At 42.5% G+C, this 12,313-nt stretch overlaps 1 protein-coding gene across 1 annotated transcript in view; it reads left to right on the forward strand.

The window, feature by feature from the left end:
• The first annotated feature begins 4,660 nt into the window (after window positions 1–4,660).
• DOCK10 (dedicator of cytokinesis 10) overlaps window positions 4,661–12,313 on the forward strand; it is a 161,789-nt gene continuing 154,136 nt past the window's right edge. Inside the window, exon 1 of the mRNA XM_075529295.1 lies at window positions 4,661–4,823. Within this exon, the coding sequence (XP_075385410.1) occupies window positions 4,719–4,823 (105 nt within the window). The 5' untranslated portion in view covers window positions 4,661–4,718. The remainder of the gene's footprint in view (window positions 4,824–12,313) is intronic.

Below are 12,313 nucleotides of genomic sequence, written 5' to 3' on the forward strand. Positions count from 1 at the left end.
TTGAGTTGATCTACAGGAGAAAGCTAAGATGCACTCCTTCTGTTAAGAGCTACAGTCTCAGAAACACACAAGAGCAGTTCTAGCCTGTCCTGTAGTCTCACTGTGTATCGGAAACCACTCCACGGCAGGGAATTGAGTTTTTTAGTTGATACTGACTTACAGAAAAACCCTTCGGCAGAGTAGAATTGCCCATAGAGTTTGATTTCAGGAATCTAAGCATACTCTCTATGAGGGCAAGACGTTTCATGGTGCTTATCAATGGTCAGAAATAATTTAGTGGAAGCTGAATCTACGTGGACACCAAATGAAGGATTTAGGACTTCCACTCTGAACAGCCTCCCACACCTAGTGCTCAGACATTAAGCTCTAATACAGATAGGATTTAGTGACCAATATTAAAGTCCATTTTGTTGTAGATGGGCTCACTCATCTTTATCAGAATTAGTCCCATACCCTCCTCTTGCACCCCCGCCCTCATAACATCCTGATTATATAAGAATTTCCACCTCCTAGGGTCTAGTTAACTTCAAGAATATAAGCAAATATCATTAGAAATGTACACGTGCAAAGGGCTTTGAGTAGAATATTATAAATTCTTAAACAGTAAAGATAATGTGTGTTTGTATTGTGCGCACGCACACACACACACACACACACAACTGCTGGGCGTCCATATTTACTGTTTCCAGTCCTAACTGTCTCCCTCCATGTAATTCAACCCACATGGCATTATTTATTTTCCAGCAGGTTTCTAAATATTTTATACTAAAAGGAGGGCTCTTTGCATTTAGGGGGCAGTGACTGACAGGGAAATCTATGGTGCTCCTCAGATATTATCCCCCGAAAGCCCTGCCTTTAGAAAGGGGGGCTCCAATGGGCTTACTTCAATTCCCCTAGATGGTCTTGTCCGTGGGAACTTGGCGCTGTTCAGTTGGGTTGACCTTTCTAACAGGAAGTAGTCAGCCTCAGGGCCACTAACTTTCAGAACTCTTCCGCAGGGGGCAGGTTCAGGAGAAGCCACAGTGGCGGAGGAAGTAGCTACTTGTGTTCTTCCTTTACAGAAGGTGCATCGTGGTGAGCTAAACGCAGAGATGCACTGTGGGTCGCCGTCCTCTGAATTCTCCTCCTGGAGGAGTGCGTGACTGGTCAGCAAACGTACCTGTTAGGAGAGGGCAAGTGATTGGACCCAAAAGACCAAATGAGTTGTTGTTAGTTGCCACTGAGTCAGTTCAGGCCCATGGCAACCCCGTGCACAACAGAACACAACACTGCCGGGTCCTGAGCCATCCTCACAATTGTTGCAGCTACTGTGTCAGTCCATCTCCTTGAGGCTCTTCCTCTCTTCTGCTGCCCCTCCTCTGTACCACACATGCTGGCCTTCTCAGGGGCTGGCCTCTGCTGACACCATGTCCAAAGTATCTAAGACATATCTTGCCATCCTTGCCTCTTCGGAGCACTCTGAGCGTACTTCTTCCAAGACAGATCTGTTTATCCTTTGAGCAGTCACGGTATTTTGCAGTCTTCTTGGCTAGTACCACCGTTCAAATGGGTTATGAATACTTTATGAATTATGACCACCGCAAATGCCGAAGAGCTAACAGATGAAATGAACTGGAATACAGATGGATGGACAACCGAGGGGGTGCGTAGAGACAGGTGTAAATGAGCAGGAAATGCCTAGCAATAGGAAGTCACATAAAGTAGAAAGAGGGGGTTTAAATATGATGCTGTTGTGCTTTTCTAAATTTTAACCACTGTGTATTCAGTTAACTCTAAATCCATCCAGTACTTTTGGGGGTATTTTTTTTTTCAGTTGAGTGAGTTCAAGGCCATTGTCAAAGAAAGTCAACTTTCTGCTCTCTGGTTTCTTAGTTGTAGAGAGGATACCCTCTGTGTACCTTTTCTAGAGTCAATGATAATTTTATGAGAGGGCATTCATGAATTTTACAATTGGTATGACTCAGTTCTATGGAAAAGTAAATAAGTTAGCACAACCTAAGATTAGTTGTATACTTTTAATCGTGCTGGGTAACAAATGACCAGAAATAGTGATATAAATAATACACATATTTATTACTTAGCAGTTCAGACATATGGCCACAATATGGCTGAATCGTAGCCAAGCAGAAGTAAATTTGTCAGCAGGTATTGTCATCTTGTATGAAGCTACGGGTGCTTTCTAAACCTCGCATAATAGCTGTCTGCAGGATTCAGCTCAGTGTAGCTGTGGAAATGATACTGAGGGATTGGTGACTGTCAGCTCCGGGCCACCATCCACTTCCAGAGACTGTCTGCAGCTTCCTGCCATGTGGTGTCCTCCACAGACTCTCGCATCCTGTGGGCATTTGCTGCTTTAAGGCCAGTGTGAACATGCATCTCACGCTTCACATCTCTTCCTGAGGGAAGAGATAAGTCAGGCCCGCCCAGGTCAATTCCCCCCTTTGAGGAATTTAATAGTTTATCGGGTTGAAAGCACAACTCCAGACAAAAGTCTTTTCGCATGTTTCATATGGCCTACCCCAATCATGAGAGTGAAAGGCACTTCACATGCGAAGTCCTGTGTACTGTCGAGAAGGAATCCAACAGGGTTCACATTCCATGGCGCCGGGAATCTTGGGAACTATCTCAAAATTCTGTGACCACAGAACCAAGGCTGCTGAATGATGGTCCCTTTGTAAGTATTTAAAGGAGTTATGATCTGATCGACAGTTAAGCAAAGGGAGAAATGACTCATCCTCATATTGCAGAAGTTGAGGGGTAAAAACGACTGCTGGATACAGAACCGTAGTGCTGAAACAGGAATAGAGAAGAAACTGGATGCAAATATAAGGAAGAGGGTAAGTCACTTAGGAATTGCTCAATACTATTAAAAGCTTCTTCAGGAAGTGTACCTACCTGTAAACCCGTGAGTTTGCGGGGCTTATGGAGCTGTGATGGGTATGTCCATGGATGACTTAAAAAATTTGTGACCCTTGACAATACATACACATTCTCTGAGTCGTTTTGGTTTCTGGGAGCCCCCGGCATTCCTTGACATGTAGATGCATCATTTCTGTCTCTGCCACTGTCAGCTCATGGCTAGCTTTCCTCTGCCTCTCTGTCCTCATACGTCTCTCCCTGAGAGCCTCCATCACGATGACTCTTTTACTCTCTCTAAAAGGACACCAGTCATATTTGGTTTGGATGCACCATACTCCCCAAGATGGCTTCATGGTAATTAATTACGTATGCAAAGACTCCATGTCCAAAAATAGTGGCATTCTCCGTTTTTTGTGGTTAGAATATAAGTGTATCTTTAACTGGGGAAGACAATGAGACAGGTCAAGCCATAACACCGTGTGATATCATGCATAGCCACGGGCCCCATTCTGCACTATTGCAACGTGCTGAGCACTGGACCGAGAAGATAGGGTTCTAAAAACAGGACCCCCCCAAAAACCACAATGTGTGTACTCATTAATTACCCCTTCCCCTCTGCCCCTGCCGCCCGCCCTCTTTCCGCCATCTGTAACCAGAATTCTGCCCTCAGCTAGGACTTGAATCACATTGGTGACCTCCTTACCATCTTTGTTCCTTTTTCTTCCTTAAAAGAAAAGAAAAAGAAAGAAAACTCCCAGAACATTGCAAGTCTTTTTCATATGAATTGCCCTTCTTGTGAAAGCAGCTGCTTTTCCATCCACAGGGCACAGAGCACAAGAACTTGCTCAAAGCTTCTCTGAATAAATACCTTGGAATTGGCCCTCTCTCTGGTGAGAGGCAGAATTACTCTCTTCATATTAACAGCACGGTAGCTCTTTCCTTGGACCTCTGTGGATTTCTTCCTTGCCAGTTGGTAGTGTGTTCTTCATCTACTTGCCCAGCCCCATCGACTTTTCTTCTTCTTTGCAAATCTCTGTGGATGTCGGTCTGCAGGGAAGCATCCCTGGGACTATTTTCATAAAGAGTCCATCACAGGAAAGAAATACTTATTTCAGCCATCCTCATCAATCAATTGGGCCAAACTATTGAGTAGGACCAACCTGCAGATGAAACAAACTACATCTGAAAGGAGCTGAGCAGGGCGTATTCAATAGTTCCCACCACCACAGTCATATCTAGAAGCAATCTTTCTCATTTTTGTTTTGTCTCCCATGCCTAGTAGAAAAATATAAAACCGAGTTTTAGAAAACTATAGGGTTTTTATCAATTTCTAATATGTGACAGCACCGATTAGACAACACATATACATCCTGAAGATTACCGGTAATGGTTAGGCACAATAGCATTCTTCCAGTCTCTTCCCAAACCCTCTTGTCCCAAGTATATCAGTACAGCTTCCTTTTAGGATCTAACCAGTTTTGTAAAGTGTGGATGGATGTGTCAGTAGCAAAGGTGTCCTCTCTTTCACCTCTGATTTGGTTCTTTGATCTTTCCGCATCCTTTGGTTGATTTCACTGGGAGCGATGTGTCTTAAACATCCAGAGCCACTTCTGTCTTGCTGTAAAGTAAGCGATTAAGGAGTTGCCGAAATGCCTTTTGAGCGGCTAGTAGGTCTAGTAGGTCGTTACTCAGAGGAAGCGGTAACTGGTTGGTTTTCTTTTCCTTTCTGTTCAGTTACGTGCGCATTTCCCCTTTGTACTGGAGAAGAGAGATCCGTTCAGCCTGGTGAAGAGGCAGAAGAATGGTTTAAAGCTATTGATGAGTTTAAGCCCTTTTGGGACGGGAATTACAGCAGCACCATGAGTTTCCGAGGAAAGGTCTTTAAACGGGAACCCAGTGAATTTTGGAAGAAGAGACGAACGGTGAGAAGAGTAAACCCCGGAGACATGCACAGACTTAGTTCTGTAGGTATCTTCACATGCTGATCCTCTGCTTTCCCTCGGTTCGGTCGTGCTGGTTTCTGGAGAAGGGTTTGTTTCTTGGAGAGGCATTTTAGCATCAACTCTGGGGTAAATGTTTTATACTGAGCAAAAGATATATTGAATTTTGCTCATCAGCCTCCATACTTTTGTGGAAGTCACATCTTTTTCAGGCCAAAAGAATTCTTTTATTCGTGTTACTATAACATTTACGTGGTTAAAACATGGTTACGTATTAGGGGTCCGCCTAAGCTTCTCAGTGTGATGGTATCAGTTGGGAAATTGTAGAGCATTTGCTCTTTGTTAAGGAAAGCCCATAATTGATTGCCTCAATTAAAACCCCAGTGGGTGATTGGTAGACAGATGGGTTTTTAACAAGATATAACTCTTCTACTTTGAACCAATGCCACTAAATATTTATTTTGAAATTCGTAGAAAGATCAATGCGAAATGTTGAAGATGATAAAACTAAGTAGCGTTAATGAAGAAGGAAGCAATGATTAATGTCTTTTAAAAGACTTTAAGGCTGGGTTTTGTTTGCTTGTTAAAAGTGTGTCTGCCTCATTGGTGTTTGTGACCCAAATGAAAGCTCTAGAGACTGGTGTTTATACTGAACTGGAGATTCCTATCTGTCAAATTTACTGACAGTTGAATATCAGAGCCATTTGCTGGAGCAATTCAGTGATTCACGTGTAATGGGAAAGGCTACTTGATAAGATCATGGCTGTAATGCCGTTACTGGGATAGCTCATCTTGCAGGAATGTTCACTTTGCAGGTAGTCAACTGTGGCTTCCTTTAGTCCAGGGCGAGCTGTACGATGCTGCTTGATTGATGACCATTTGAACCCGAGACTTCTTTGCAGTGGGGGCTCTCCTCGGCACTGTGGGATATTCAGCAGCTCTCCTGGTCTCTACCCACTAGATGCCAGTAACTCTCTTTCCCAGTTAAGACTGTCAACAATGTCCTTAGACGAAAATGGCCAGTGCCCCCTAGGATTCAAGGGGTGAGTTGGCCCCTTTTCTTCCACTCTGTAGAGAAAGAGTCTTGCTTTTCTATAAACTTTCATCCAAATCCAGATTTGGCCTTATCAAAATTATTTATGTATGTGATCACATGGTGGTGACCCTTGAATAGTCATTGAATCGGTATGCATTTCCTAACGAATGAGCAGTCACTCAGCCCTTTCCATTCTTCGTGGTTCTTTTTATACTTGCAATCTGTTTGGGGGAAATTTCATATGCAGAGAACTGGTCAGAGGTCTGATTCTGACGTGGGTGCCTGTCAGGTTGTTCTTGGCTCTGTTTCTCTCTCGGTAGTGATGTTTAGGGACAAGCATGTAGGCAAGGTAAGCACAGGCTTAGGAAAGCTTACTTACTGATTGGTAGAAAACAATTCTGTTACCCACTATACAAGGTAAGCTCGGGCTTCCTAATGCTTACTTACCGATTTGTGGAAAACACTAACACATGGGTTGTATTATCATTTATTTACTAATTTGAGTACTGTGTCTCCCTCAGAGGTTGTAACTTTGGAAAGAGTCCTTGATTTTGTAGCAAGGTGCTGTGGGGTTTGGAGAGAGATAGATGGCAGTCAGACCTAGAAGCAGTAGCCTTGGTCTGGTGGGGGATGAGGGGAAGTGAAATGTATTGCTCTCACTACCAGCTAGTAAGTAAGCAAAAATAAGCCTGTACTTACCTTCTTCAAAGGATTCCTGATGCCATTGTGGATTGTGCATTTGACTGCTCACCAAAAGGTCAACAGTTTGAACACACCAGCGGACGAAAGAGAAAGATGTTCTCAGGGACAGTTCAGCATTGCCCTGAAACACTGCTCTGAGTCAGAGCTGACTCGATGGCAGTGATGTTTGTTTTGTTTTCAGTTGACATTGTTCATTGCTTAACTCAACATTGATGGTTTCTTTCCAAGAGAAACACATAGACAAGACTCTAGCCCCTCAACCTGGTTTGCATGGAGGTAGATCTGGTCTCACTCAGCATTTTCTCATTGTCAAATGCAGACTTCCGGACCTGTGTTTTGTTTTCATTGCGTCCGCTCTACCGGAATCCTAAGAGTCTCATCAGTTGTTCACTACCAGCTTCCTAAAGAGGACCGCTTTGAAATTTTTTTGTTTAAGAACCATCTAGACTAGACTATCAATTCCCTGCTGCTTATCTCTCAATGGAACTTAGAAGTATGAGGGGCTATGTTACCATGAAATGCCCTTCTCGTGTCCATTAAAAGAGACAACACGCAGGTCTAGAATGTGTCTGTCTCACACACAGCCCACTTAACAATACTGGCAACAGAACAGACCCTTGTGGATCACCGTATAATAAAGCTAATCACTCTGAATTGTCTTAATTGAATTGGAATGTATTGCTACTGAACACTGTGGGAAAAGCAACCAGGAAGGATCCAATGTTTTCCCACAGCATTCAGTAGCAGTGCATTCAAATTTAATTAAGAGCATTCATACCATGATTAGCTTTCTTTGAGGGAAGCCACCAGGGACTTTCTTGCTACTGTGGTTCGCTTTTGGTTTGTGTAAGATTGTCATATCTACTCTCACAGGTTGTCTCTTTTGTTAGTTAGGGGATTGTTGAATTCATCCCTAGGTATTATCATGAGATGTGTTTTTTCACTTTGGAAAACAGAGATTCTAAGAAAGTGAAATGAGTAATTAGAGCCCTGGGCTCTGAAACAAATGTTTGGGGGGCATTCTCTTTGACTCTCCCATTTACCTGCCCTTATCCAGTATCCCTGGACAAGCTCCTTAAATCACGCTGAGCCGCAGCATCCTGCTCTCTAAAAAGCATATGATAACACCTGTCTCCCTTAAGATTGTATGTGTTACATTTGATAATGTGCATTCTAAATATGGTTTGAACAAGGGAAAGAGTTCTACGCTTCATGTAGTGCTGTTAAAGCCATGTAAAATGGTTCTATATCCAGAGGAGAGGAAAGACATAAAAACCAAACTCACTGCTATTGAGTCAATGCTGACTCATAGCGACCCTATAGGACAAGATAGACAGAACTGCCCCCTGTGAGTTTCTGAGACTGTAACTCCTTACAGGAGTAGAAAGTCATGTCCTTCTCCCTCAGAGAGGCTCCTGGTTTCGAACTACTGAACTTGCATTTAGCAGTCCAACTCGTAACCAGTTTGTCACCAGAGTTCTTGTGTTTGTGTGTATATATAATATATAATGTGATATATATACACACACCACATTTTATTTATCTACTCATAGACATTTCAGTTGTTTCACCTTTTGGCTAAGGTAAACAGTACTGAGATGAACATTGGTGGACAGGTTTCTCTTTGAGTTCCTGCTTTCACTTCTGGGTTTATAAGTACGTTTGGAATAGTCGGCGTATGTGGTAGTTTGATCACTTTGAACTCAACAAATCATATTTTGGACCAAGGGACATTTTGTAATAGTTTCATTTCATAGTAATCTAGAAAGTTGATCTAGAAATCTGTAACTTCCTCAGAAATATGCAATCCAACTTTTATGTTCTTTCGACTCAGATTGATGATTTGGTATATGTATGTTATCTTCATCAAATGCTGTTTGAAACTCTGTATTTCACTCTGTTAGACTTTTACTAGTTTTGGAAGTGTCCCTTAATGATCCAATTTTCAAGTGCATTCTCTAGAAAATGCCTTCCCATATTTTAATCAACCTATCCAAGAATGAATACAATTGTATTATTTAAAAGTGTAAGGAAAATTAAAGTTACTTCTTAAACCATTAAATAGAACTATTTCCCAGAGTCACTACAAAGATAATTCTTTCCTACACTGCACATTCCTATTTTGGAGAGCTTGAAATACCTGATCAAGTTGAATTATTATATCAATCATCTGCACAGTTAGAAAAAAATGTGAAACTTCCTTGAATAAACACAAGTTGTTATTTTTAAGTTGTGAGAGGCCTGTGGATCATTCCAGGTGAAGGATGTCGAAGTATTTGGAATTTCCACACCATGGATACCTGTGGAATCCTTCCTGTTCTTCTTAGTGCTACCTGGTTAGCCTTGGTAGTAAAAAGAAAATTATACACAGAGGATCAGGGGCACCTTGAATTTATCTGATATATGTTTATATTGCATTGTACCCTTTTGAGGCAGTTATTTATGTATGTATGTATGTGTGTGTTTGTTTGTTTGAAAATCTATATGGATGTGATCAGTCCTTCTTCCTGGTCTTCTGTGTTTCAGGATCTATCGTTACCTTATGTTTGATTTATTGACAGGATGCTGCTGATTGAATGAGGTACACGGATGAGTCCCGGGAACTCTGGGTCCCTGACATTCCCAGGAACTGTGAATTGAGGCTGGATTAGGAATGGAACATGAGTGAGGAGGGCAGGGGCAAAGCTACCAATGGACATGGACACGGTGGAAAAAGCAAAGTAGCTGGAGAAATCAGGGGGTTGAATTCCATCCAGCCCACAGAAAGGGAGAAGTAGAAATGGAAACCTGTTCTGACTTCAGAGTCTAGGGGAGTGCCAGGCAGAGGATCCTGGGTGTGGGCAGCAGTCATACAGAGCACACAGCTCGGGGATCACGTAGCTGCTAAGAAGACACTGTCCAAATGGACCTTGAGAGCGATCTTCAACTGAACCAAGAATGTCACTGCTTTCCTAAACAATGACTGTGAAGACAGAACAGAGTGCATGCGTGTGTGTGTGTGTGTGCATGCGTGAGTGAGTGCGTGTGCGCGCGTGTGTGCATGTGTGTGTGTCTGTCTGTCTACTATCTGAGCATAGAGTGGACCACTTGATAGAAGGAAGGCCAAATGGACATGAAACTTGCTTTGTCCCAACATCTCTCTCTTTCCTGGATGGAGATTAGGTACAAACCATTCTGAATGGTGATATTGTCTCTGTGAATGGCAGTGTCCACTGTAGTTTTTGGTGTAACCATTAGTTGTCATTTATCCTGTGATTCCTAAATTTACTTTTTCTCTACCTGCTTACCCTCTTACCCTCTTTGAAATAAGCCATTAAGTAAATAAGCATACGGCTTCAAACATTTTGTGCGAAGATTGGATAATGAAGTGTTTCCACTAACTTTGTTGAAGCCTACACACACACACACACACACACACACACACACACACACACACACACACCGGTGTATAGATATTTGGTCTGCAGACCCTACAGCTGCCTTTCCTGAGATGCTCAACGACTTCTCTCAAGCCTCTCGCTTTCTAAAGTCCTTCATTGCAGAAGTTTACACAGGGAGCCGACATAGTCCCTCAAGTTACAAGTCTGTGCCAGAATCTTACCTAAAGGGGAGGGGAAAATATTCTCAATTTCTGCTGGGCCATGTTCTTTGCTAGTGGAGTGAGGTTGAAATATCAATTCTGCTCCAAGTTGCTGACCAACTTTCATCTAACATACAATAAAACGTTTCCAATCCTTTCAGAAGTTGACGAGTATAGTCAGTGAGAGAAGGTATTGAAAACATGACTCTTGGCATGTGATCATGATACTAGAAGAATGATTAACCTGATCGAGATTCAATGATAAAATGGTTGTGATGATTGTTACTATTTCCAAAGCAAGCATGTATGGATGAGTTGTAGTATAATGAGGATAGTGAATATGACTCTTAAAAAGAACAGAGCATGATGAAGGAAGGTGATGTGGGCATAGAAATGGTCACGAGATGCCTAGTTTATGGCACACGTGCAGATATGCCAACACGCTAATACAATCTGCAACATCCTAAGGGGAGCAGAATGGTATAGTACATTGTCAGCACGGAGATGCAGACAGCAATTCATATTTTGACTTCCATCTGATGCTGTTGAAGAATAATGAGTTGAATGGGGCAGGATTAGTGGGGACAGTTGGGCTTAGTTTTACTGAGTGTACTACCTTGGAAAATTGAGGAGGTACTTAAATCACCCATTCCTAGGTTTCATGGGACTTGATGTACTTTGGGAGCCCTGGTGGCATAGTGGTTATTCATTGGGCTTTTAACTGCAAGGTCAGTGGTTTGAAATCGCCAGCTGCTCTGAGGGAGAGACAAATCTTTTTTGTTCCTGTAAAGCGTTATAGTCTCGGAAAACCACAGGGCCAGTCACACCCTGTCCTATGACATCATGTGAGTCAGAATCGACTCAATGGCAGTGGGTTTGGTTTGGGTTTGGGTGTGCTTCTCACTGTATGCGAGGATGTTGGACTCCATCAGTAATACATGAGTTTTGTTGTTGTGTGCCTTCAAGTTCATTCTGATGCCTCACACTACCATATGGCAGAGTAGAACTTCACCTGGGGATTTTTGAGTTATCATTGTTTGGGAAGCTGATCCACAGGTTGTTTCTCCTGTGGAGCAGGTGGATGGGTTCAAACTGTCAGCCTTTCCGTTAACAGTCAAGTGCTTACCTCTTCACACCACAAGAGCTTTTGTATACCCAAGGCTACTAAACCTACATTTTTGTATGCCAGAGATTGACGTCATTGATGTCAAGGGAGGCTCTCCATTCAGACTCTTCCAACCCAAATAAACATATATTGAAAATATATGAAATTATATGAAATCTAAGATAGATAAATCTATAGTAACTGGATTAATGGTCCCTTGGGGGTATGGCAGGGGAGGTTGAGGGGGAATGGGGAGCTAATAATGATGAGTACAAGACTGAAGAAAATGTCCCAGATCTGATTGTAGTGATATATTGTGCATCTCTCCTTGGTTCAAACTACTGGATTGTATGATATGTGAAGTACATGCCAATAAAATTGTGTGGGAGAAAAACATGTCTTGAAGAGATAACAGTCCCTCATCATAGTCTCGCATCTATTATAATATGGACTCTCAGGGGTGGGGGTGGCCTTACACAGTTAAGTGTTCAACTACTCACTGGAAGGTTGACCTGCAAACCCTTCTGGGTGTCTAGCAAGAAGAGCTTGGCCATGGTTGCAAACAGTCCTGCGGAAAGCAGCTCGACTGCACCGTCATGAATTGGAACCAACTCAGTCAGCTCTCCTCTGCAACGCCATGCCCACTCTTTTGCTTTTTGTTTTAATTTGCTGTTGTTTACCAGGTATGTATTGTTTTGTGGTAAAATTCTCGAATTGCAAGTAGAAGGAATGCACTCTGGCAAGCAAGCATATTCCAGAGCAGTGACAAAGAAGGACAGAGGGGAAGACTGGCTTGATAAAAACAAGGACAGGAATTGGAGCCCTTGGGAAAGCAGGAAGCAGGGTGGTCTTGGGGGCTGGAAATCATGGATTGTCTTGACCCAGAAATTAATGAATTCCAATCCTTGCCTTCAGTTTTTCATTACTCCACTCAAGATTTATAATTCTGGTGGGTAAGATGGAATGGTCCTTTCTGAAGTCACATACCTTTGGCTATAGAAAAACAGGACCTTTTAATAAACTGCCCACTGATTCTGTTCCTTAGTGGGGAGGAGAAAAAAATGAGTCCTCAAGAGAAATATTAAAATGCT

The sequence above is a fragment of the Tenrec ecaudatus genome, chromosome 13, assembly GCF_050624435.1.
Source record: "Tenrec ecaudatus isolate mTenEca1 chromosome 13, mTenEca1.hap1, whole genome shotgun sequence".
Lineage (NCBI taxonomy): Eukaryota > Metazoa > Chordata > Mammalia > Afrosoricida > Tenrecidae > Tenrec > Tenrec ecaudatus.